At 42.7% G+C, this 26,032-nt stretch overlaps 2 protein-coding genes across 7 annotated transcripts in view; one reads left to right on the forward strand and one right to left on the reverse strand.

The window, feature by feature from the left end:
* The window catches only part of txnrd2 (thioredoxin reductase 2), a 63,874-nt gene extending 58,303 nt beyond the window's left edge, over nt 1-5,571 (reverse strand). For all 3 annotated transcript variants that reach the window (XM_062958534.1, XM_062958532.1, XM_062958533.1), the window contains exon 1: nt 5,437-5,571. In XM_062958534.1, the coding sequence (XP_062814604.1) occupies nt 5,437-5,515 (79 nt within the window). In that variant the 5' untranslated portion in view covers nt 5,516-5,571. The remainder of the gene's footprint in view (nt 1-5,436) is intronic.
* comt (catechol-O-methyltransferase) lies at nt 1,147-26,032 on the forward strand. Of its 4 annotated transcripts, none has more exons than XM_062958536.1 (5): nt 1,147-1,296; nt 21,089-21,377; nt 22,334-22,527; nt 23,608-23,739; nt 25,782-26,032. In XM_062958536.1, exons 1-5 carry the CDS (start codon nt 1,198-1,200, stop codon nt 25,959-25,961), a joined length of 894 nt encoding a protein of 297 aa, XP_062814606.1. In that variant the 5' UTR covers nt 1,147-1,197; the 3' UTR covers nt 25,962-26,032. The 4 variants fall into 4 exon arrangements, with proteins under 4 accessions (XP_062814606.1, XP_062814607.1, XP_062814608.1 ...); XM_062958537.1 differs by lacking the exon at nt 1,147-1,296 and adding an exon at nt 3,285-3,464; XM_062958538.1 differs by lacking the exon at nt 1,147-1,296 and adding an exon at nt 5,666-5,823.

Consider the following 26,032-nt stretch of genomic DNA (forward strand, 5'->3'; position numbering starts at 1 on the left):
AGCTTCTAGATTATCCAAGCCATTTTTGTAGTCAATGTTTTCAATATATCGTGACATTTTGGTGCTAAATTCGTAAATACAGTAATTACAACATAACATCACTGCGTATTGAACTACTTTTTCTGTCCAATTTGTTGTCTAACATGATGTTTTGGTGCTTAATTTGTAAAATCATAACCTCATTTGAGGTTTAATAGGCTTTTCCTTAATCCCTCCTTATTATCCAAGATATTCGCTTATCCAAGCTTCTGCCAGCCCGTTTAGCTTGGATAAGTGAGACTCTACTATATTTAACTCAAATAATTTTGCATCGATCTCTGCTTAGTGAATTGAATCATAGAATCATAGAATAGTAGAGTTGGAAGAGACCTCATGGGCCATCCAGTCCAACCCCCCGCTAAGAAGCAGGAAATCGCATTCAAAGCATTTAAAGCACCCCTGACAGATGGCCATCCAGCCTCTGCTTGAGCAAGAAAATAAAATAAAAAACAGAGGTTCCTCAATGTGTTTACAGTGTTCCCTCACTTATCACTGGGGTTAAGTTCCAGGACCACCCGCAATAAGTGAAAATCCGCTAAGTAGGGATGCTATATTTATTTTAATATTTATACATTATTTTAGTAGTTATTCACTATTTTAAGTCTTTATCAACCAATCATGTGTTGATAAATGGCCTCCTTCTCCTTCCGTTGCTGCTTGGGCTCCTTTTCTCTCCCTTCGGCTTCTCCTTCCTCCCTTCCTTAGGCTGTAAATTGTAATTTTTTATGATTTATAATAGTCATTTAGAGTTTATTGAAAAAACGCGAAACAGTGAATCCGCAAAAGTGAACAGCGAAGTAGTGAGGGAATATTGTATTTAGATGTGTCGATAAACAGCCCGTTGTTTGCATGTTCTGCTCTGACCCAGTATGGTTTGCTGGCCCTATCTTCTGCTTCTCTCCTTCCCAAAAGATGTGTGCAAACTACAAGCAACTGTTTCCAAATTATGATACATTATACCGTTGGGCAGGCCACAAACCCAGAGGAAACAATCTTAAAACCAAACAGTTAAAGGATTGTGACCGTTGCAAGAATCAGATTGCAAGTCAGCTCTTCTTTCCCTTCCCTTGTTCCCCAGACACTTGTGTTGCGTAACTCAAGAGGTCACAGAATCATAGAAAAGGAAGCGCCTCGATAGGCCATTTACTCCAGTGATATATGACAAGCTGTCCTCTTCCTGTCCTGCTTCCAAACCAAACCAGGCGTTCCGCATCTCGTCTCATCTACCATCTTCACCACGCTCCCTCTGGACAAAAGGTAAGGGGGTTTGAGGGGCAGCATGAATATAATATGCTCAGCTTATGGGGCTCTCTTGGCTATTCCTAGTGTAGGGAGCCGGGCTGGAGCAGATCCAGGAAAGATGAGCAAACGTTGCGGACCCTTTCAGATCACACATTGACGTGGTCTGTGAATATTGTGATCCCTCGCCATATCCAAAAGCAGAGCTTTCCAAACATTTCATGTTGGTGACACACTGTTGAGACATGCATTTCGTGACACAGCAATTCAGTTTCATCGCAAACTGGAAGTGAAACCAGTACCTCATAAGATACCCAGGCACATAGATGAATTGTAATAATTAAATGTATGGGGATGCAACATATCTCCTGAAAAACGTTTATATACTGTATATACTCGAGTATAGTATTTCAGCCCTTTTTTTAAGACTGAAAAAGCCCCCCTCGGTTTATACAGTAGAGTCTCACTTATCCAACATAAACGGGCCGGCAGAATGTTGGATAAGCGAATATGTTGGATAATAAGGAGAGATTAAGGAAAAGCCTATTAAACATTAAATTAGGTTATGATTTTACAAATGAAGCACCAAAACATCATGTTAGACAACAAATTTGGCAGAAAAAGTAGTTCTATACGCAGTAATGCTATGTAGTAATTACTGTATTTATGAATTTAGCACCAAAATATCACGATATATTGAAAACATTGACTCCAAAAATGTTGGATAATCCAGAATGTTGGATAAGTGAGACTCTACTGTACTTGGGTGAGGGTCCTGGTTGGCTTATATTTGGGTCAGCTTATACTCGAGAATATATGGTACATTTATTATTTTTCTCTATTATTATTGGTATTATTACATTTATTATTTTTCTCTATCATTGTTGCTACTGTTACATTTATTCTACTCTATTTTTATTATATAATAAATAATAAAACTTTATTTATATATTGCCCTATCTCCCGGATGGGACTCAGGGCGGTTTACAGTCATAAAAACAACACAAACATTACATAGCAACATAATAACACATTATTAAACAAAGTAAAATAATGCAATTATAACAATAAATAACACTTACATGACCAGATCAAGGGGACGGGAACCATAAACCCAATATATTAAAATGTATTATTATTAATAATACATTTATTATTTCACTCTGATCTTATTATTATTGCATTTATTTTTACTCTATTTATTACATGTATTATTTTCCTGTATTATTTATTATTATTATTTTATTATGACACAGCAAACAAGATAGACATGCTGGATTTCATATCACAAAATCACAAGTCGAACACTTCCCAAGTGTCTAGGTCTGTGTGATGTATTTTCGGATGATGCGTGCAGATCCCAGCAGGGTGGCCTTTTGTAGTTGGCAGATCGTGATTTTGTCAATGTCTATTATTTCCAAATGCCGGTTGAGATCTTTTGGCACAGCACCCAATGTGCCCATCACCACCGGGACCATAATTATTATTATTATTACATGTATTATTTGACTCTATTATTATTAAAAGGATACATAAGCACATTTACATTGAAGAAGATGAGAATAATGATTTGATCAGAGTTGGACAGGCTTATCTTAAATTTGAGCTTGATGTAAATATTCAAAAACATGTAACCTACTGATGCCTCAATTAATGTAATTTTATTGGGATTTATTTTTATTTCTGAAATTTACCACCCTCGGCTTATACTGGAGTCAATGTTTTCCCAGTTTTTTTTGTGGTAAAATTAGGTGCCTCGGCTGATATTCGGGTCGGCTTATACTCGAGTATATACAGGATTTAAAATATATGGCTGATTACTGATTTCGCATTGACTCCGAGGTGTCTTGTTACGTTTGTGTGACACACCGACCTACAGTTTGGGTAGCTTTGGCTGAAAGTCTCCCTGAATGACAGTGCCTAGTGGTCCCTTTGATATGTGATGGTTTGAGTGACATCATAATGCTGTTGTGGTACAATGGGAAAGGAGCCTGCCAGTCTGTAGTGACAACAGTCCAGACCTGAAATCATCAGTGCAGTGATCACTTCAACAGGATGGGCCTTCAGAAGCTTTTAGGACAGTTGTCATGAACCCCCACTACTAGATGTGCTGGCTTATTTGCAACCACAGAGGACCACTGTCACTACCATCGTGGCTCAATATGGCCCTGACAGAGATACCTGACGTACGTAAGCTCCTTAGATCAGAAAGCGAGAGCATTTTTACATCTCTAAGGTAGCAATTAACTTTTTCCAGGCTGGATCTACACTGCCAAATGCCATTTCGACTGCATTATATGGTCTACGTAGGTCCAAATAATGCAGTTCAACCTGCATTATATGGTCTACGCAAGTGTTTAAAGACTAACTTCTGCTGGCTTCGACTCGGTCTGGATTAAGGTTTATCTACAAGGTTTTGTGGATGAATGGTTCAAGTACTTTATATTGATTTAAATTTTGTATATTGTAATTTCGTTGAACTGCTTTTTTAATTGTTTTATTTTATTGTACTGGGGTGTATTGGCATCGAATTCTACCCGATCTGTAAGCTGCCCTAAGTCCCCTCGGGAGAGAAGGACGGGATAGAAATGATGGAAATAAATAATAAAATAAATACGCTTACCATAGAATTCAGATTCAAATGGCATTATTTGGCAATGTAAACCTAGCCTCAGTGGAGGTATAAATTGACAGTGTTGTCGAAGGTTTTCATGGCCGGAATCATTGGGCTGCTGTGAGTTTTCTGGGCTGTATGGCCATGTTCCCGAAGCATTCTCTCCTGATATTTTGCCCACATCTATGGCAGGCATCCTCAGAGGTTGTGAAGTGTGTTGGAAACTAGGCAAGTGGTGTGTTGTCGAAGGCTTTCATGGCCGGGATCACAGGGTTGTTGTATGTTTTCCAGGCTGTATGGCCATGTTCCAGAAGTATTATCTCCTATACTGTGGTGTTTATTTATCTGTGGAATGTCCAGGGTGGGAGAAAGAACTCTTGTCTGTTTAAGGCAAGCGTTAATGTTGCCACTGGCCACCTTGATTAGCATTGAATAGCCTTGCTGATTCAAAGCCTGGCTGTTTCCTGCCTGGGGGAATCCTTTGTTGGGAGGTGTTAGCTGGCCCTCATTGCTTCTTGTTTTATGGGATGTATTTCAGTATTAGTTGAACTATGTTGTGCCCTACCTGAAACCCTAAGGAGAGGGAGGTAATAAAGAAAAATAAATTATTATGATATCATCATTTATTAAGAAGGAAAGAAAGGAAGAGGTGTATGAGGTAAAGGCAGGAAGGAAAGAAAGAGCCAACTTTAAACACAGCAAAAAAGAGATGGCTTGCTATCCACATAATTCTAGGCCCCCTTCCACATGGCTAAATAAAATCCCTCATTTTCTGCTTTGAACTGGGATACATGGCAGTGTGGACTCAGATAACCCAGGAATGTTGTGCCTTGATATTCTGGGTTATATGGCTGTGTGGACAGGGCCCCAAGACACAAACTCAGGCATCTAGGGTCCCTTCTACGCTGCCATATCATCCAGATTGTAAAAGCAGATAATCCACATTACATAATTTGAACTGGATTATCTGAGTCTACACTGCCATATAATCCAGATCGAAGCAGATAATCTGAATTGTACATGGCAGTGTAGATGGAGTTTAGGGCTCTATCTACACTGCGATTTAAAATCCAGATTATTAAATTTTAACTGGATGACACCTAGTCTACACTGCCGTATAATCCAGTCCAAAAGCAGATCATCTGAATTCAGAAACTGGATTATATAGCAGTGTAGATGGGAATGCCCACTTCTGACACTCCCCTATGGCAATCCTAAAGGGACTATGGGTGCATCTACACTGTAGAACTAATGCTTGATTGATCCTACTTGAAGTGCCCTGGTTCCATGCTATGGAATCCTGAGATTCCATATACCTGAGCCATGCCAGTCAAAGTGGGGCCAAGCTGCCTTCATACTGCACCCAAGTTTTAGGAGAAGGTAAGGCAGGCATTCAGTAGGCCTCAACCTGCCTGGCAGTAGCAGCAGGAGTCTTCACCTGTTGGACCTCTCCCAAATGTCACTCAGCCTCAACGCAGCTTCAAAGCTCTGAGCTGCCTCAGAGGAAGGGACAGCCCACCCCACAACTCGGGCGACCCCCGTACCTGACGACAAGGCCCGCCCCGTACGGCAGAGCCCAAGCTCCAGCCGCCAGCGCGCCCGCCCTCGCCACAGCGCCGCCATGCTGTACGGCAGTCAGCGGGGTCCTCGCCGGTTTTCACGTGAGGGAGGCTGTCTCCGTCAGGCGCCTGTGAGGGAGAGGAAAGAAAAAAAATGGAATTGAAAGCGGAAAAGAAAGAAAAGTAGCCGCTTTGGGGGTGTGAGTGAGAGGGAGAGTTGAGTCACGTGGGTGCAGGCACTGGGGTAGCCGCCTCTTTCCCGACAGAGCCTCAACAGGTGTGTCCCCTTGGGCAGCGTCCCAGCGGGAGCTCCTCTTCTCAAGTCCAAAGAGCAAGCAATGAGGGGAAGCGGCGTTTGGGGGCCATGGATGGGTGAGCAGGGTTTTCCTTCTTTTTGGACATGGCGAGGGAGTCAAAAGGGGACAGAAACACCACAGAAGGGGAAAGGGCCCCTTTGGTTTGCCTTCTCCGTGCTTTGGCTCCAGGAGGCGCCATTTTCTTGGGCCTAGTGGCCGAGGAGAGGCCTGAGCAACACCTGAGGTATTTTTAAAACCCTCACAGTTCTAGACCAGGCCTGGGCCAACTTAGGACCTCCCTCCAGGTGTTTTGGACTTCCACCATTCCTCACAGCCTCAGGCACCTTCCTTTTCCCCCTCAGCCACTTAAGAAATTGTACAGCAGAGTCTCGCTTATCCAACATAAACAGGCCAGCATAATGTTGGATAATAAAAAAGTAAAGGTTTCCCCTGACATTAAGTCCAGTCGTGACCGACTCTGGGGTTTGGTGCTCATCTCCATTTCTAAGCCAAAGAGCCAGCGTTGTCCATAGACACCTCCATGGTCATATGGCCATAGGCATGACTGCATGGAGCGCCGTTACCTTCCCCCCGGAGCGGTACCTATTGATCTACTCACATTGGCATGTTTTTGAACTGCTAGGTTGGCAGGAGCTGGAGCTAACAGCGGGCGCTCCCTCCGCTCCCGGGGCTTGAACCTGGGACCTTTCAGTCTCCAGCTCAGTGCTTTAATGCACTTCGCCACCGGGGCTCCATGTTGGATAATAAGGAGGGATTAAGGAAAAGCCTATTAAACGTCAAATTACGTTATGATTTTACAAATTAAGCACCAAAGGATCATGTTTTACAATAAATTGTCAGAAAAAGCAATTCAGTACACGGTAATGTTACATAGTAATTACTGTATTTATGAATTTAGCACCCAAACATTTATTTTATTTTTTATTTATTTTATATACTGCTCTTCTCCCCCAGGGGGACCCAGAGCGGTCTTACACAATGGCAAAATTAAATGCCACATACAGTAGAGTCTCACTTATCCAATGTTCTGGATTATCCAACGCATTTTTGTAGTCAATGTTTTCAATACATCGTGATATTTTGGTGCTAAATTCGTAAATACAGTAATTACAGTAGAGTCTCACCCATCCAAGCCTCACTTATCCAAGCCTCTGGATAATCCAAGCCATTTTTGTAGTCAATATTTTCAATATATTGTGATATTCTGGTGCTAAATTCGTAAATACAGTAATTACAACATAACATTACTGCTGTTTAGCTTGGATAAGTGAGACTCTACTGTACTACATAGCATTACTGCGTATTGAACTACTTTTCTGTCAAATTTGTTGTATAACATGTTTTGAAGCTTAATTTGTAAAATCATAACGTAATTTGATGTTTAATAGGCTTTTCCTTAATCCCTCCTTATTATCCAACGTATTTGCTTATCCAACGTTCTGCCGGCCTGTTTCTGTTGGATAAGTGAGACTCTACTGTATAATACAAAATGTAGTAAAAACCAACAATCATAAAACATCACAGTGTGTTGAAAACATTGACTACAAAAACACTGACTACTAAAATTTGACATCCGATAAAGATAGAATTGCATAAAATGAATTCAGAAGTTAAATCCATAAAAAGTTCAGTCTTGTGAAGATTTTAAAAAATCAGTGATCCTTGCCTGCCTAGAGAAATAGCTGTGGATCCAGGCGGGAGACAGACTGCGTTGGATAATACAAAATGTTGAATTCACAAAGGTTGGATAAATGAGACTCTATTGTATAAGGATGTGGGTGAAGTACAAAGGAAAGGGCCTGAGGCTGTGAGGAATTATGGGAGTTGGAGTCCAGACTCCAAGACCAGTCCTTCCAAACCCTGCCAGTATTCAAAGTTGGTCATGTTGGCTCTGGAGTCTTCGTTTGGTCCAGATCCTTCGTTGGTTGGGTTCACAGTGTTCTCTGGATGTGGGTGAAGTATAAATCCCAACAATCAAGGTCAATTCTCGCCAAACTTCACCAGTTTTCAAAGTTGGCCATTTTGGGTATGCGTGCCAAGTTTGATCCAGATTCATAGTTGGTTGGGTTCACAGTGCTCTCTGGATTGACGTGAACTATAACTCCCAAACCCAGGGTCTTTTGCCATCTTGGTCAGAGTACTGTCGACTCCACAAACTACAGCTCCCCCAATTCCATAGCATTGAGCCATGGTAGTTAAATTGGTTTGAAATTGCATGAATTCTACACCATGGGTTTCAAATTCATTTTCATGGGGGCCCACATCAGTCTTATGGTTGCCATCAAAGGGCCATTGAATCAATTGACAGTGGATCTGTGGATACAGAAGCCAACTATAATATTGTTTTACATAGTGGTCAGTGAAGGGTATGTGTACCATATTGGGTCAGATCCCTCCAGCCATGTCGGAGCCTTTGAGGTACAAACACAGACAGATTTTCACCTTTAGATAGATAAATATCTATCTTGTGCAATAAAGAACTGTATGCACAGTTATACCTTGCTCCAGATTTCTCTCTCATATGTATATGTGCCGCCTTGAGTCCCCTTTGGGGTAGAGAAAGGTGGGGTATAAATAAGGTAAATAAATAAATACACACACATACAGACACACACACAAATTTACAATGTAGCTCTTACAATGTAGGGAGTTCTTGAAGGTGTAGCTGGGGAAAAATAATTTTTCCAGGCTCTGCCAAATTTTATATATACTGTATATGTGTATGTATCTATGTGTGTGTGTGTATGTGTGTTTGAGAGAGAGAGAGAGAGAGAGAGAAAGAGAGAGAGAGAAAGAGAAAGAGAAAGAAATCTGGAGCAAGGTATAACAGCTAAACAGTAGTGTCCCCCAGCTAGCATGGCTACTGGTAGTTCTGTATTGTTGATGTATCTGCACAGAGCTAGAGCTGTTTTGCCACAATCTTACATCCAATTGCTAGTCCCAGCTAGAGGCAGATGAATTGATGGATGACAAGTCAAAACTTGTATAAATCCCATTGGGGAGAGAGGAAGAGTTACTGATTTAGACTGCAGCTCTTACACTGTAGGGTGTTCTTGAAAGTAGCTGGGGAAAAAATAAATTTTCCAGGCTCTGCCAAATGGTTAGTGGTGCAAGGAAATCATCCCTGACTTTGTTTGGCCCTTCCAGCTTACACTGGATTTTTTTCACTCTTTGATTTGATCCTCTCCTTGTTTATAGCATTATTATCTAAACACTTAAACCAGGCCTGCCTCACCTGTGGCCCTCCAGGTGTTTTACACTTCAGCTCCCAGAATTCCTGACCACTGGACTGGAAGTGTGCTTATTCTGGAGCTGAAGGCTCTCACTCATGTCACGTCTATGCTTCTTGTGGACAGCTCAATCTTTGTTTCTCGGTCAGTTCTACTCTTCTGCTTTTGTTTTCTACTCGTGACTTCTTTTGCCATTCTGTCCAGGAAAGACAGTTCCTTTTGGTGGCTCAGCGTTGCTCATGTGCCTTCTTTCTCACCCCCCCCCCCCCCCCCGAATGCAAGAAGGCTTTGGGCCTGGGTTCAGCTGTAGCTGGTTCAGATACATATATCTCAAATCTGTTTAAACAAACAATAGAAATAAAGCCCACTAAGAACCCAGGAGGGCTGTAATCTCCCCAACAAGTCTTCCTGGGACATGCACTTTCACTTATCCATGATTAATTGTTGTCACTGCCCAAAATCCTTCCTCACCTTTTCCATTCCTTTACTGGGAGAAGTGTGGCAAGAGGTCTCTATGCTAGAACATATCCCTTGCGGATACATGCAGTTTACTGTACTTCCTTTTCCCTGCACTTTTAATTCAGCTATTGTAATTTGCTGCATTCCCTTTTTATAGTTCAGGTTCCCTTATCTTGAATTCCAAAATGCTCCCAAATTCTTTACATAGGTGACTGAGATAGCAACACCTTTGTTTTCTGATGATTTAGTGTGCAGAAACTTTGTTTTAGGCAATTCATTTTAAAATGCTGTGTTTAAAATTACATTCATGCTATGCGTATATGAAACATAAATGAATGTTGTGTTTTATCTTTGGTCATGTGTCTATATGCATGTATATCCATCATCTATGCATATGCAAATACAAATATTCTAAAATTCAAAGCACTTCGTGATCCCAAACATTTTGGAGAAGGCACATTCAACCTGGGTAGTGTTTTTCTGTATCATATCCTTGTTCTGATCTACCTTGAATTCCAGTTTTGAAGACAAGTAATCAAGCATAAATCATCTTACAACAACATGGTGCAATTTACGAAGGTCCTGTTTTTGTTGGATTACCATTCCTCTTACTTATCACCATTGTCTCTGCTGGCTAGGGTGACAGGAACTGCTACTCACTGATGTCCAGGGTTTTTTTTGCATGCCCTCAATTTTGCCTCAGTCCTTTGTTCATATCAACTTCACTTTAATTTTAACCAAATTGAATCCCAATCCTTAATGCTGTTCAAGTGGTGCCAAATCATGTTAATCCTACCATGCTCCCAGTTTGTTTTCAGGGAACAGACTATTCACCCCCTGAATACAACAGTAACGTGGACTAAGAGCAACTGGCACGTTTTTTGGTTTGGACCACCTAATGCAGATTGTCACACTGGCACCGCTGTTCAGACTAATTTCCAATGTTAACTTTGGTTATGCAGAGCTTCAAAACTTTACTCTGGGGCTCTATAATTCCCAGAACACATGGTGACCAGGAAGAATCTAGAAACTGCACAGAAAAAGCTCAGGAATTGCCTGCATACACCACGTTGGACTTTGGCATCAAGTGAAAGTGAACCGATATTTACATAGGTTAAGCCTGATTAGAAAGTACAGGATAATTGCATTCCTCAGCAAAATTCATTGATAGAACTTGTGGTTAAGGAGAAGACAAAGAAGAGAGGAAGGAGGAGAAAAAAGAGGAATAGTTGTGGTTTCCACAAGGAAGCCTGAATAGTTTTGGGTAAGAAAGGAAATTTTAATCCTATCTCTCTTGTGATATCCCTGATGAATAATCTCCCCCAAGCAATTTAAGATGCTGTTTCCATTGGTAGGGAAATGTTCACTGATGCCAATGGAAGCTTCTTGCTCTCTGTCTGTGTGTGTGTCTGTTGAGGGGTGATTTATGTCAGGGCACAGTGTGGGAGAGCTTTCCTGCCTGTGCCACCTTCATTTCCGACCTTTGGTATGTAGAGATTCAAAACTACAAGGAGGCTTCTCTGTAAGTTCAGTGTGAAGGATGTTGCTGGGGTGCCGGTGCCAATGGTTTGCAGGTCTGCTTTCCACTCTTAAAGCCCATATGAGCTTATCTGCGTATCAATCGGTGCTGTTCACTACATGGGCAAATGTTCACTCATTTGCCCATTTAGCCTACTTAGGGATCTTTCATTGTTTCAGCATACATGGTGGAGCCACATTATGGAACTTCTATGCTGAATACTGACATAGTGCAGCATAGGCAGATCAGTGCTCAATGTGGCTGACAACCCATTGTATACATGAAATGCATGGGGTGCAAAGACATTATACATTTACAGCCTACTCTGTGCAGCCACTGTCTGATGTGTGCAACTCTGCTCATGCTGCTATCAGCATGATCTTTGCACTTTGCACTTGGTTTAAAACAACTGTTCACATGTATGGTATAACGTATACCTGCATATGTCACAAATAGCATGCTGGTAGGGACACCGTCTTATCCCATCATTGCACATAATGGGACTTGAGCCTCCTTGGATTTTGGTTTCCTTTGGAGATCCTGGAACCAGACATAGCAGATATGGAGGGCCCATTGTATAGTGTGGAGCAGGCTGGTCCAGGTCTTTGGGGTGGCATGTCCTGGGGAGCTCTTTAGCAGCAGTTAAACTTGGCTCCTCCGGTACACCAGCCATATGCTTCCCTGCCTTCAGCTGGCTGAGCTAGGGTTTGATCCTGATGTAGTTCCACTTTGGCTTTATAAAACCCCCTTAACTTCAGCTCCCTGGCTCCGGTAACCAAGTAACAAGAAGTTTATGTGCCTCCGGAGAAATGCGGAGCCCTGTCTTCTAAGGCATGCTTCTGGTGGAATTGAGTGGGCAGGAAAGAGGAGGAGAAAAGGGGAGGGGAGAAGGAGGACGCGGCTCCTTTTAGAAGCGGTGGCACTTGGAACCTGTAAGCCCTCAGTGTAATGTGATCAGATGTGACCAACGAGGCAACTGTAGGACATCTGCAAAATCCATATCCCTCCAGCCTGGGCAAAGGACCACAGACTGTCCCAGTTGACTCGGAAAGGTACATATTTATGCGTTCTTTGAGCAGATCTGGGAAGCTGTGTACAATGCTTTATTTTTAGTTTATGTATTTTATTTATTGAATGTCTCTATATTAGAAGGCAAGGGAGAATGTAGTCATTTCTCCTATTCATCTGTGTTCCTTGTTTTCGGACGCAGTCACAAAACAAATCCGTGGAGGAGAAAAATGGGGTATCTTTTTGAACACGTCCACTATAAAAGAGCAAGAGTTCTGCGCAGTTTTAAACAAGCTGCTCCCTGTTTTCAGGTGGAAACTGAAGTGTCTGACACCTGCCTATGGTGCAATCCAGGAAGGAATGTGTTCCAGGGAAGAAAAAGAAAAAGAAAATCAGCAGTATGGCCAGTTCCCTTGGACAGTGGTTGATACTTTAGCAGAATTTGTTGCCAAGCCCCATTAATTCCTGGATTGCATTCTTCTTTAAGAAGCTTCTGTGCTTAATCCTCCTTATCTCTGAAAAAGCAAAGCAAGCAATTCCAACCAAAGTTTTATGCCTGCCGCCCCTTGCGGGGACTTTATTCCGGCAGGAATAGGCTCTGTGTAAACTGTAATAATTTCTTTGCTTTTGCTAACAAAATATCTTCTGAGTATAAAATCTGATTGATTGATGGATTTGCTTTTTCAAAGAGCTTTCACACTGGTGACTTCCTGTCTTTTGGGGATGTAACTGTTGCACTCTTCATTTTCTTGAACTCTCTTCTTTGCCATGATTTTGTGTGTTGTGTACTTTTTTGACTCTGCTGCTTTTGCCATTTACCTTTCCTAGCTCCAGTTTTAACATTCATGTTTTCAAAATACAACTCCTAAATATGTTTGCTATTGGGCAGTTCCAAAGGTGATAAATACATATTATAAAAGTCATGTATGTATGTGTGTGTGTGTGGGGGGGGGGGGGGAGGACACCAAAGGTTGCTTGAATCGTCTCATTTAATCATGTGTCTGTTGCCAAATGTGCAATTCGGTCTCAGATTATTTTTTGAGTCTATTTTATTCTGTTGTGATATATCCCCACGGCCAGTTCTTATAACCAACAGTTATCAAGTCTTATCAAGGTTTTGATCAGCAGAATACTGGGGAAGGATGACAAATCCCGCAGCCCCATCATGTCTTCTAATCTTTTGTTTTAGTGCTGGGCATGTATGGGATTGAGATATATTCCTTATGTTCTAACATTGACTTTAATGGAAACGAACACACACCATGACCCTTTAATGTAGGCAGGGGGACTAGGCAAAAAAAAACCCAAAAAAAACCCAACCATCTATAGCACAAACTGATGTGATTCTACTTTTTGGTTCAGTGGAACTTTATGTCCTGGTTAATATGTACAGTTTCAGCTTTAGGTTAACTCAATTCCTGTTGTAAAGTTTTCAGAGTGTAGGAAAAGTGTTATAATGATTTGTAGGAAAGCTAGAGCAAATGATTGATTCTCTTCTGTGATCTGGTATATTTTGTTTTGGTGTTTTGTGATTAAAAGTAAGAACATGCTTTCTTTCCCAAAGAACACACCTCATGCTTTATTGGGAATTGCTATAGCAACATTTCAGTGGCTTTTGTGAATGCTTGCCGGTCTTGCTTCATAGATAAAAGTTAAAATAACACCCAGCAGGCTGTATAATAAAAGGGTGTAGAGGTTCATATTCTCTGATCACATCTGGTGAGATTTATTTCTTTTCTTTTAAAAAAAATTAACACTCTGTCAACCAGGAAATTAAAATACAGATAAGAGATCTTACCAGAAGTGTAAACTTCTCACGTGGGCCAGGCATTTTGCTGCACCTGAGTATCATCTCTATCTTTTGTGATTTTTTTTAATGTTCATTATATTAGAGACGGATAACTTCATGTTCTCCTAGTGTGTTGGACTGTAGCCCCCATCATCCCTGACCCATGTGAGCTGGGTCTTAGAAGTGTTGTAGTTCTGAGTGTCTGGATGATTCAGTGTCTTCTTGAACTGTGATTCCCCAATGTTGGTCCTCCAGGAATTTTTAACCAAGTAGGTTTGACTAACAAGAATCCTGGGAGCTGAAATCAAATTTTCTGGTGGACTGAAGTTTGGGAATCACTGTCCTAGACTATGTCTTCTGAAAGGCAGGCTGAACAAGGAGAAAACAAGCATCCTCCCTCTTCTACATCAGTGCTTCCCAGGCTATCTGATGTGGGAGACTATCATTTATTTACGTTTTCCAACTTGCCTAGGACCAGCACCATATTTGTGCCAATTGGCTTCTTTTCCTCCTTGGAAAATTGCATTCAAACGTGGTTTGAATGCGATTTTTTTTGCTTCTTGGCAGGAGGTTGGACTGGATGGTCCACGAGGTCTCTTCCAACTCTATGATTCTAGGGATCAGCAGCCAATGGCTTGGCGATTGGCCCTAGATTAGGCATTACTGTTTAGAGTAGCATTGGTTTGTGTGGCATCCCTTCAAATATGTAAATGTGGCTATTACATACCCAGCTCCTCAAAGGGATTCATGGTTTCTGGGCATTTGACCATATTGGCCACTCTTCTCTGGATGTATTCTAGCTTGGTCATATCCTTCTTGAATGGTGGCATTTTAAGAATGTACTTTTGTGTCTATATTTCTGGTATGTTTTTAAAATGGCTTTCTTGTTTGCGGTTTATGGTACTGAACTAGATGGGTCTCAAGTGGCATAAGGCAGCTTGCTAAGTCCATGCAGTGTTGGCCTTGGCTTAGAAGGAAACATGCAATCACGCCAAATGGGGAGAAGTTGCATGCTAAGGGGCATTGCTCCGTGATCACAGCCGCAGTTTGCATGCACAAAGCACCAGATTTGGACCTGTCTCAAATTAGCTGTGGCCATGACTGCTTAGGGGAAAAAATGAAAAATGCCCACTTGTTTTTTGTCTCTTGGTTTGCTATTGCAGCACTTGTTAGCTGCAGAAAGCTACATGACATGTTTCAAAACATGTTTGGGGGTGATTGTGATTACTATATAAGTCTCATGTATAAGTCTAGAAGTTTCAGCCTGGATGCTTGGGTAGGGAAATGGTGGTGGCAGCATTGGTGCTTTCCCCTCTTCATGAAATGACCCTCAACTTATCCCTATCAAAATCCATAATTTTGCCTCCAAACCAGCCCATATTGAGTTGACTGCATAGAGGTTGCATGTGGTAAAGTGGATTGCATGTGGACTGCATGTGGTAAAGTGATTTACTAGGCGGGTTTGGACTCTGTGTTGTGTGTTGTGTACTCCCCCCCCCCCCCCAAGCATCGTTTTGTGTGTACATGTACTTAATTTCTGTGTCAGTTTGACAGTGGCCTTTGGCTGTGCAGGGACTAACTGAAAGAGCTAATTAATCTTGCTTCACTGTTTGGAAAAATAAATCTGCTGGGTAATTGCAATGGCTTATTACCTTCGGCAGTGCGGACTCCAGCTATTAGCTAGCACATCTTTTGCAGTGTGATTGAGACTGCTGTCCTTCAGATATGACGGCTTTTCCTGTTAGTCTCAGCGCTGCCAAGCGGATGGGAGAACTAATTTTGGTGAAAAATGACTGTTCTGCCTCCACGCCCCCAGCACTTTTTGGGTGAGGAAAACAACATCCAAATTGACTTGTTGCAGTATCAACATGTTGTTGTACTAAGGCCTTTTAATACACTCTGACCAGTCAGGCTCTTGGTAAATATATGGGTAATGTAATATTTAGTTTGAATGGAATGAATGCTGTTACTTTGCATGACAGCATTCCCCCAAATTGGTACCTTCCAGATGTGTTGGTCTACTTCTTCTAATCACTCCCAGCTGGCCTACAAGTTGAGGTTGATGCGTTGTGCAGTACGTCTGGTGAGAATTAGCTTGGGGACAGCGGTGGGTTGAAAAGTAACAAGCTTAGTGAAGGCTAGTTTGCTGTGTTATACAGAAAACCCCAAAAGGCTTAAGAGGATCTTCTAGACACAAGAATAAACGTAGGAAGGTTGGTGGGCACTTTCTTCTTTGGAAATCTTTAAACCCATGGTGTCAGACTTGTGGCCCTCCAGGTGTTTTGGACTTCAGCTCCCAGAATTCCTGGCCATTGGCAAAATGTTCATCTGCCATCAAGCATCACTCTTTCACTACACCTGTGCTGAACTAGTCAAAGAGGCGGCATTCCCTCCGCCTTATGGGTTTGCTTATTCCAAACCAGCCCATCTTTTTCTTTTCTTTATTTCCTTTTCCCTGTGTTGTGCAGGCCAAGTTTTGAGGGCAAGGCACTTTCCCCCATTCCCTCCCAGGCCCCCTTGGGAGAGGGAAGAGAAACGCTAGCTTTGCTGCTTTCCTTGTCCACCCAGGCACCAGCTGCAAAGGCTTCAGTTGAAAACAACAAGATCGATCTAGTCACAGAAAACAGCCCAGCTTGTCCACAGGGGATGGATTTATTCTGTTTCTTCTGGATGTGGAAAAAACCCAAGTTCCCACTGTCTTGGATCTCAGTCTGGATGTCCATCCTGCTCCAGATTGGCAAGGCCATCCTGTGGTTTCCCTACTTTTCTAGATTTTGGGCCCAATTCTTGAAGGATGGAATGCCTCTCCGAAGGCTTAGTTATTAGCATAGTATCACTGTGTGAGCATTAGGCTATCACCCTGGAGAACAGGGTTTGAATGCCCATTTGGCCGTAAAAACCCACTGAGTGAACTTGGGCCAGTCACACTCTCTCAGACTCAGAGGAAGGCTGTGGCAAACCCTCTCTGAACCAAACTTGCCAAGAAAACCCTGCAATAAGTCAGAAATGCCCCAAAGGCCCATGACAACAACAGCTGCAGGTTGGAACAAAAGAGTGGAAGAACTTCAATGCATTCAGCTGTCTGCTTGTCCAAATTGTGCTAAATGTGAATGGGTTCTGCCAATATGCCTACTCTCTTTTTTTTTTACCTCTTTCTCTTCAAGGCGGACTTGGATGGGATAGCTCTCCAAGGAGAGGAAGTGAAAGATTGTCCTCACTTCTCTAAGTGGAGTCCAGGGTCACCCCTTACCCTACTTTTTCTTGTGTCCTTGTCCTAGAAAGAACCTCGCTGAACCTGTACCAGAGCTGCCGAGGGGCGGGGAAACCCCATTTTGAACTACAGCATCCATTATCTCGTCCGCTGGCTAAGGGATTCTGGGAGTTGCAGTTCAAAATAATGTTCCCTGGGAGTGACAGCCCTAATCACATTTGTGTGTACTATTGTACCACCCCTGTACCATCACTTACAATGGGGCCTTGTAATCCACCAAGGTTTGGTTTCAGGATCTCCTGTGGATACCAAAAACTGGCCACTCATGTCCCATTGTGTACAACGGCATAGCAAAACTGGCATCCCTTGCAGAAAATGACAAAATCAAGGCTTGCTTTTGTAATTTTGGGGGGAATATTTTGAACTCCTGGGCATATGGTGAGCCGGGTTTCCTCTAAGGGAGACGTCTCCTTTCCACTATGAAGGCAGAGGAAAACTTTAAGGCACTTTTGTGTCTGCGCAGGGGATAAATCACAAGGTGCTTGGAAGTTCTGGAAATGCTTTCTCTTTGCTGCAATAAATAGATGGGTGATCAAACACCCAGAGCTCGGAGTGGAGGCAGTCTCCCTGGCAACCTGAAGCATTTCCCCCATTTCCACATGTGTCCTGCATAAATGATCAGAAGTTAAAAGGGAGAGGAAGGTGGGATTTTTCCACCTCCTCGTGCCTCCCACCAAACACCCAGTACAAAGCACGTTTAGTGCTGAATATCTCGCGGCTGCCAGTCGGATTGAAAAGCCCAAGGGGCACCTTTTTAAAAGGATTCTGTGGATGGTTGGCACAGCTAGGTCTATCTCATAGGGAGTTTTGTGTTCCTCCAGATTATTAGGAACATTTACAGCTTGCCTTTTGTCCAGTGAGGTCAAGATGACATCTGTGTCTCTGTTTTTCTCTTAACCCTGCAAGGCAGGCTACTGGCCCAAGAGTTTTTGTGGCTTGTGGAAATTGGGTTGACCAAGACTCAGCCCAACATTTTAACCCTTACTCTCTGCTGGCTCTCATTGATGATGCTGGCTAACGCTAGTAGGGCGGTGGGGTTGCATCCCAATAGCTGCACTTTTCCCATCCCTTCTCTACATGTACAGGAACAGATACAAACACTCCTTTTTCCTTCCTTAAACCTAAAGCTGACTTAGTACATTTCCTGCTACATTTCAGATTTGGAAAAAAACCCAATCAATTTTCTTACAATATTTTTTAGAATTTCCTCTGCATGCACAATACTTTTTATTTTGTTTCATTGCAGTTTTATAGTGCAATCTTTCCTGTGGGGTAAGGAGGGAGAAATGCAAAAGTCATCTTGTCTGCATGAGTCTATCTTATTAGGCCTATGGGTCCGTTTTGAGGAGGCAACAGAAGCAGGAAGCGGTGCTTAGCTAAAATGCCAGTAAATAGCCATCTGACTGGAGATGAGGACGAAAGGGTGGGGGTCTGGCAGAGCCATTGGGGCCGGAGATCTTCTTCGTCCTCCTCTATTTATACAAAAACACCCTGAAAACTACCAAATGTAAGGTGCCATTGAATCTAAGGCACACCCCATTTTTGACGCCCCTTGAATGGAAAAATGCACCTTAGATTCGATGAAATATGATATTCTAGTGAGATGTCAGTTCACATCCTGGTCACAATAAGAGGGCTTTGTATGTGTAGGAGATACCATGGATTCCCCCTTTTTTGCAGGATTTTATTGCAAAAGTCCTAAGCAGCTACAACAGTAAGTGCACATTGACTCTTTTTCTTTATTCTCTATCATATACACACACTTTACAAGTAAAACAACTCAAACCAGTTGGTTCTGTCAATGGCATACCATCTAAAATATATGTGTACACACATACAGAAAGAAGGAAGAAATCATAAAATATGAACCCCTGGTTTGCTGAGAAGCCTAGAGTTCCCTGAATTGCAGGCCGGTAAAAAAGAAATAAAGATAGAAAGATAAGGGAGAGCTAGGTTTTGTAGGGGTTTGAATATCAAAACAAGGTATTTATTCTGAATCTTGGAAGAAATGGGTAACCAAAGAAGAGGTATCTAACAGTGCGTAATATGATCAAAATGACAGTCCAGAAAGATGTTCTGGAATGAAAACCAGTGGTCCGCAATGAGATGACAGAAGACCAGTCAAAAGAAGATTGCAATAATCAAGGCAGGAAATGAGCAAGCCGTGAACTAAAGTCTCAGTAGAGGAAGCAGAAAGAAAAGCCTTGATTTTGGCAGCCTTATAAAGACAAAAAGTCAACGTGACTTTGCAAGTGGAAGACGCAAAGGACTAAGAAGAGTCCAAAATAAAGCCAGGACTGCATACTTACTTCACAGGGCCAATGAGCACATTGTTAACATTGATGGAGAAGATTGTGAAGAAGATTTGGGAAGATAAAGAAGTGCTGTACTTTCTGCCTTGGGCATGTTAATGTTTTGGTGGCAATGAAGCATCTATGCTGAAATAACTTGGAGACAGTTGCAATACGATGCCAGAAGAGAGATCTGGAGTGGCGAAATGCAGCTGAGTGTCCTCAGCTTAAAGATAGCATTGCAGGCCATACAAACCAATAAGATTACTTAAAGATAGTATGTAAGGAGACAAAAAGAAAGAGCCCAGATAACATTGTGACTGGCTTTTCCGTCAAACAATAGGCCCAACTTGGTTAGATGCTTGTAGCAAAGTGCCAAACCCATCCCGTCTGGGGGGAACGACAAGGCACTCCATTGTTCCAACCGTGGCTTTCTCATGCCTGGTTTCCCATAGTCTAATGTTCAGGAATTTGGCTGGAGCACAAGGACAATTCATCCTCTCCCAGTTGTCTTTTTTCCCTATAAGAGGTGGTAAGGGAGATGCTATCAACCCGCATGCGGGGTCTGTTTTGCTGTTTTCTCTGCCTTGAAGAAAATCTGTTTTGTCCAAGCAACCTTTGGAAGAAGGAAAGCAGAAAGCAAGTTTTCTTGGCTAGCTTTGCAGCTCAATGGTGACTTTGGAGCAAGCTAAATGGGACTCAGTTTTCTAGGGATTAGACCAGAGGAGTGTTGTCTGTGACACTTTGGAAACAAAGGATGTTTTGTTGCTTTATTGAGCAATCTTCAAAAAAAAAAAAAGGGTGGGTGAGGGAGAGGCAAGAAGACACAATGTTGCTTGGGATGTTCTTAACTTAGCTTTCCCCCCAAACTGGTGCATGGCTGCACTTCCCAATATCCAGTGCCAGGCCTTGTAATCCAACACATTTTGTGGGTTTCAGGTTAGGGGAAGGCTTCTTAAACCTGTTTTTTTGTATCTACCACATGACATTCCATTATTGGAAGGTATCTCGGGCAGTTTTCAACATGTTTCAACTCACAGGACAGAGGTGAAGAAGGGAAAGCTTTCAGTGCTGTCTTGTAAAGTCTTACCTCTGGCAGTTGCAGGATTAGCTAGTGGTGGGGGTTGGAAGAATCCTTTGGGATTAAATAATATAACTATATGTTAGCTGTAACAGATAATTACCATGCTCTGTACTTCTTTACTTTGTGGAAAGCTTAGGAGCAGGGCTCTCCAGATTTAGTTTATACACTTAGGGAGCTGCCCTGTGTGGATTCAAACCCCTGGTCCCGCCTAACCCAAGGGTACCTGCTGTATTTCACTGTGTAATAGCAACACACTCCTTTTTTTTGGGGGGGGGGGGTTCCAGCATAGGTAGAAAAAATGAAATGCAGAAATACATTAGAGCTGTTCAAGAGTGGGACTCTCTGCCTCGAAGCTCTTTCCTTGGATGCTTTTAAACAGGCTGGATGGCCATCTGTTGAGTGCTTTGATTGTGCTTTTCCTACCTGGCAGAAGGGGGTTGGACTGGATGGCCCCTGGGGTCTCATTCAACTCTAGGATTATATGAAAATATGTAACAAGTTATCCTTTTCCTGCAATAATCACCTCAAGAAGACAAAGTTGTTTGTTCTTTCTTATTCAAAATCCTGCCTTACACATTTGCTGCTATAGAGGATAAGCTAAGGCTATCTCTCAGTTTCTTTTCTGATCCTTAACTGATCGTCTGTATTTCCCTTTGTCTTTCCTATCAGATGCTGGATAACTGGATATTGACTGCCCTCGTCTCCATCGGCGTTGGCTCGCTTTTGTTTGTGGTGGCTCTCTTCGTCCTCCTCCGGAATAACGTCCATGCGAATATCTTTTGGAACGAAATCGTCCTCGAGAAGATCACCAACTTTGTCATGGATCAGAGCAAGGAGCAGCGGATCCTGAACTCGGTCTCTTACAACGCCGTCAAAGGAGACCCTGAGAGTGTTTTGAACTGCATTGACTCATACTGCTCCAAGAGCGAGTGGGCCATGAACGTCGGGGATGAGAAAGGTAAAAACCGACTCTTTATTATTGGGAAGGAAAGGATTCCCAAACAGACTTAAAGGGTGTTATTACAAACTACATCAATGGCAACGTAATACTGGAAACGTCAGTTCAAATAGTATGGGAGGCATTAAAAGTAGTTGTTAGAGCAGTGTGTTTGGATGAAGCCAGTCCATTTTTAAAAGCAACCGTTTTAGAATTTGTTCAAATAAAAATCTCAAAAAGTTTATTTACAAAACAAAATTGTATACATCTAAAAACAAACACGATTGGCTCATCATTTTTAAAAACTATTTTAATACTCCCGTATTTAATTCTATTTTTGTGTAAAACTGCAGAGTTAGACCCACTTGGCTTTGTTAAAACACCCACAAATTGCCAACCCCATCAGAAGTCTTGTTCCAAGCTTAGTCTGATACATCAGCGGTGCCCCGTCCTAGAATCAGAGGACCTATAGATGGTGGGGCACATACTGGTCACCTCAAGGCTAGACTTCTGCAATGCAATGCTGTACATTGGGTTACCTCTGTACCAGGTTTGGAAACTCCAATTAGTTCAAAACACAGCAGCCAGATTGGTTACAGGGACATGTAGGAGTGAGCATATCACACCCACATTAAAGTCACTCCACTGGCTGCCAATTAGTTTCCGGGCAATGTTCTTTATAATGGTGTGTTTTGATGTATGTATTTTATGTTCATATGTTTTGACTCTGTTGTACCCCACCTTGAACTGTTAGGAGAGGTGGGTATTACTATTATTATACCCTCAGAGCACTCCTCTCTCAGGAGTGATGTGTGCTCTTGTGCCGTAGTCTTTTGTGCTTGTTACTTTGGTGTGAACAGAGACAGCTTCTCTCCACAAACCCCTTCCCCTTGAGAAAATAATAGCTTCCACCAACCCCTATCACTCATTGGACATAACTGAACCTTTCTCTCCCCTACTTTTCTTGTTTCTTCTAGGTCTGATCCTGGATAAAATTGTCAAGGAGACCGACCCGACCACCGCCTTGGAGCTGGGGACTTACTGCGGCTACTCGGCCATCCGGATTGCCCGGCTTTTGAAACCCAAAGCTCGTTTTTTCTCCATTGAACCCAACCCGGATTTCATACCCATTGCTAAAGAAATGATCGAGTTGGCTGGGCTCAGTGATAAGGTGTGTGGGTTTGGCTTGGCCAGAAACCTGGTGGAATTTAGGCTAGGTTGATGGCATATTTGGCCCCGCTTTTAGTTTATTTTTAGGGAATGTTTTCCCCCTTTATCCTCAGACCTATCTTACAAGAAACAACTCCTTTTTTTTCTATGTGAAGGGGCAAATCGGCATTGAGAAACATACAGACCTACTGGTACTGCATCTCCATATTGGTTGAAAGGTGGCATTGAAACTATAATAAATGAAATGAGGTGTTGTGTTTGCCTGGGGGTTGCCATTTGGCAGGGAGGGTGGCGTGCCTCCATTGCCTTTTGCCCTTTGCTGCAGAGGAGATTAAGGCTCTCTTTTTCCATTTGGTTTGCTTTTGTCGATGGTATTTGGAGGCTGAAACGTTTCAAGTCGAGCCAAGCCGAGGCCTGTGTGTCCTGCCAGAGATTTTCCCTCAACACTGGCAGGAGAAATCACATTCTCTTTCCCCAGAAGCAAGGTCATCCTTTTTATAATCACATTTGGGGAAAGAGTAACAAAGTCAATTTATTTTGCATCCAGGTGAGAGTGCGTGCAAACCCCTAGAGGATCGCAAGTCAACTTGGCGAGCTTTGGGTGAAGGTTTTGTATTTGTGTGTGCCAGGGCCATTCAAGATCTTAGTGCAGAGTGGCTGCAAATGTAAAGGCTGTCACCCCTGAGCATGCACTTGGTTCCTGGTTCTGAAACAGAGTCAATTGATGGGACGGAGGGCCAAAACGCAGCCTTTCCTAGCATCCATCATTGGGGCGGCCTTCCTGCAAACAGCATCAGCTGACCATGGATGCCATTTAAATGTCCCACAAGGCCTAAGGTGACCTTACACCTTGTGGGAAATGAAAACAGCAATCATTTGTGGCCAGGATTCAGCATGAAAGAATGAGACAGGGACTAGAAGCCGTTCCCAACATTGGGACCAGCGTTTGGAAAAGTTACTGTTTGGGAGGATAACTCCCAGGATTCCCCAGGACATTGTGTCCAAAAAAAGGAACTTTTCCAAGCACTGGCGGGAACCTAGCACCTCTTTCAAGGTGTAACACAGACGATTTTGCTTTCAGGTGACCATCCTTGAGGGCCATGCCCAGGACATCATCCCTCTGCTGAAGAGTAAATACAACGTGAATACCTTGGATTTTGTCTTTCTGGACCACTGGAAGGATAGATATGCCCCAGACACCATCCTTCTTGAGGTTAGTTGAAGCAATGCCTTCTGCAAAATCCTGAGCTCTTTAGGCTCCTTCTCACCTCACTTGCAGGCTTCTTGGTGAATTCTGCAAATCTGTCCCCTATATGTTTACCATTCTCGTGTGTGTGTTTGGAAGGTACTGTTTTGGTTGCAATTAGAAAACTGAGTGGAATGTTACTGTTTATTTTAATGTTTGATTTATTTGTCTGACACAAACACACAGTCCTCAAGCAGTGACTCAATTGTACATTGTGACAAAAGTGCCCATCCTTGAACAGTGAAATCCCATGATTTTGTTCCTGTAAAGTTTTGCATGAATCACAGAGAGTTGCATGAAAACCCAAGACCAATGTCACAAGATGAGAAATAGTTCATGGCCAAATATGTGTGACCTCTTTTCTTGGCCAAGAAATGTCACTCTCTTACTTCAGGGTCAGAGATTAGAGTAGGGCTTCTCCGCCTTTGCTTCTTCAGATCTTTTGGACTTCAACACCCAGAATCCTTCTCCATGGGTCAGGCTGGCTGAGTGGCATTTGGGGGAATTGAAGTCCCAAAGCAGGTGGGGGACCAAACCACTGGATCTGAGCATATCAAGTCATTTAGAACAAAACTGTCCTGTTAGAACACTTGTAGACTTCTAGGAAAAGGCGGGGTGCATTTGCAAACCCTGAAATGTATGAGTGCAGTGTAGAAGGAGAACATTTCCTTAAAATCCCACCAAAGCTCCATTTAAACTCCCAATGTTACCTGTTACAGCCAAAAAATTAATGAGTAGTTGTGAAACTGTTTAGAAGTAAAAACACTGAGAATGCTTGCCCAAAAAGGTAGCTCATTGCAGCGTGAAAAGCTCCAAAAGATATTTTTCCTCCTTGTTCCATAGTTGCAAGATTGTACGGCCGACTTACAATCTCGTAACTTTGGGGCCAACTTGGCAATAAGGGAAAAAAACCCTCTTTATTGTAGTTTGATTACGCAAGATATCAGCCGCTGCGTACTCATTCAGTCTTATTTCATACAACTCCATTGTTTTCTGTGGGAGGAACCTCTGGAAAAAGGCAGCGGGGAAATCTGGGAGGGCTCCCAGATATTGTTGCACATTTGGGTCCTTCCAGAAGCTGTTTACAAAACTATACAAGGGACAAATTTGAGAGACACAATCTCAAAATTGTACCTTGTCCAGTTTTGTGAACAGTCACTGGAAGGACCTAGAAAAGGACAAAAGTGGTTCACGGCTTCCAACGGAGTGTGCCTTTCTTTTCAAAATGAATAGAAAACTGGGGAAAATACCCTGGTTTGTTTTAGTAACAAAGAGAAAAGTGGGAGTTAAAGGAATGAGTCCTGAATAAGGAATGAATTTGTGTTCCACTCATTTGTTTTCCATTTGTTTTGGAATGACTAATAGAAATGCTTTAAAATCCCCTGTAAGGTTATGGGACAAGGGGAGCTCTGGGTCCTACGTTTCCAAACTTTGGAAAGTCTTGTGCCTTGGAGAAAATGTGCAAATGTTGTGTGTCTTGCTTTGTGTCCCAGACTGTGGAAGACCACGTTGCTTTCCCCTTAAAATGAATGAAACAATGGTTGGAAGTCAACCACATCTTGCACACCAAGGACTTAGATCGGCAGAAGAGTTAGTTGGCAGGGAAAAGCCCTTTTCCTATTGGCCTCTCTCTGTCTGTCAGTCAGACTCAGATTTCCCAGGGACCTACCTCTTTTTCTGAGCACATGGCAAGCCACTGAGTCCTCCATTTTTGGTCTTCTCCTGTGAGCATGGAGAGACAAGATGTCTGATGTGATTTAGTTAGATAGCTAGGTCTCCGTTAACTTTCATATCTAGTTAAATAGTTCTTTGAGTGAAGCCTTTTATAACTTTTTAAGCTTGACTCTGCTCTTGTGTTGCTGAAGCTGAGTTGCTCTACTGCTGGCACTAGAAGCTTCTGATCTGCCAAACTGCTGCTACTGCTGTTGTTGCTGCTTTACATTTTTTGAACACAGCAACAACAACAAATCCAACACAAAACAAATATTCCCCTGCCTTTCTCTTCCCAGGAATGTGGCCTCTTGCGGAAGGGATCGGTCCTTTTGGCCGACAACATCATCTACCCGGGGGCTCCCGAGTTCATCAAGTACATCCGTAGCCACAAGCACTTTGAGTGCACCAACTACCCTTCTCACCTGGAGTACATGAAGGCAGAGGACGCCATGGAGAAGGCCGTGTACCTGGGATGAAGAGCAAGTGTGCGCGCGACATTCTTGTCTGTCTTCTGTTTGGTCTGTGTGAACACGCAACGTGAATTGTA

The sequence above is a fragment of the Anolis carolinensis genome, chromosome X (assembly GCF_035594765.1).
Source record: "Anolis carolinensis isolate JA03-04 chromosome X, rAnoCar3.1.pri, whole genome shotgun sequence".
Classification (NCBI taxonomy): Eukaryota; Metazoa; Chordata; class Lepidosauria; order Squamata; family Dactyloidae; genus Anolis; species Anolis carolinensis.

Excerpts from the sequence above, each read along its gene's own strand:
- comt (XM_062958536.1), top strand. The coding sequence starts at position 1,198 with ATGACAAGCTGTCCTCTTCCTGTCCTGCTTCCAAACCAAACCAGGCGT. Across the intron at positions 21,378-22,333 it reads GAACGTCGGGGATGAGAAAG|GTCTGATCCTGGATAAAATT; the intron begins GTAAAAACCGAC and ends TGTTTCTTCTAG. Across the intron at positions 23,740-25,781 it reads CAGACACCATCCTTCTTGAG|GAATGTGGCCTCTTGCGGAA; the intron begins GTTAGTTGAAGC and ends TTCTCTTCCCAG.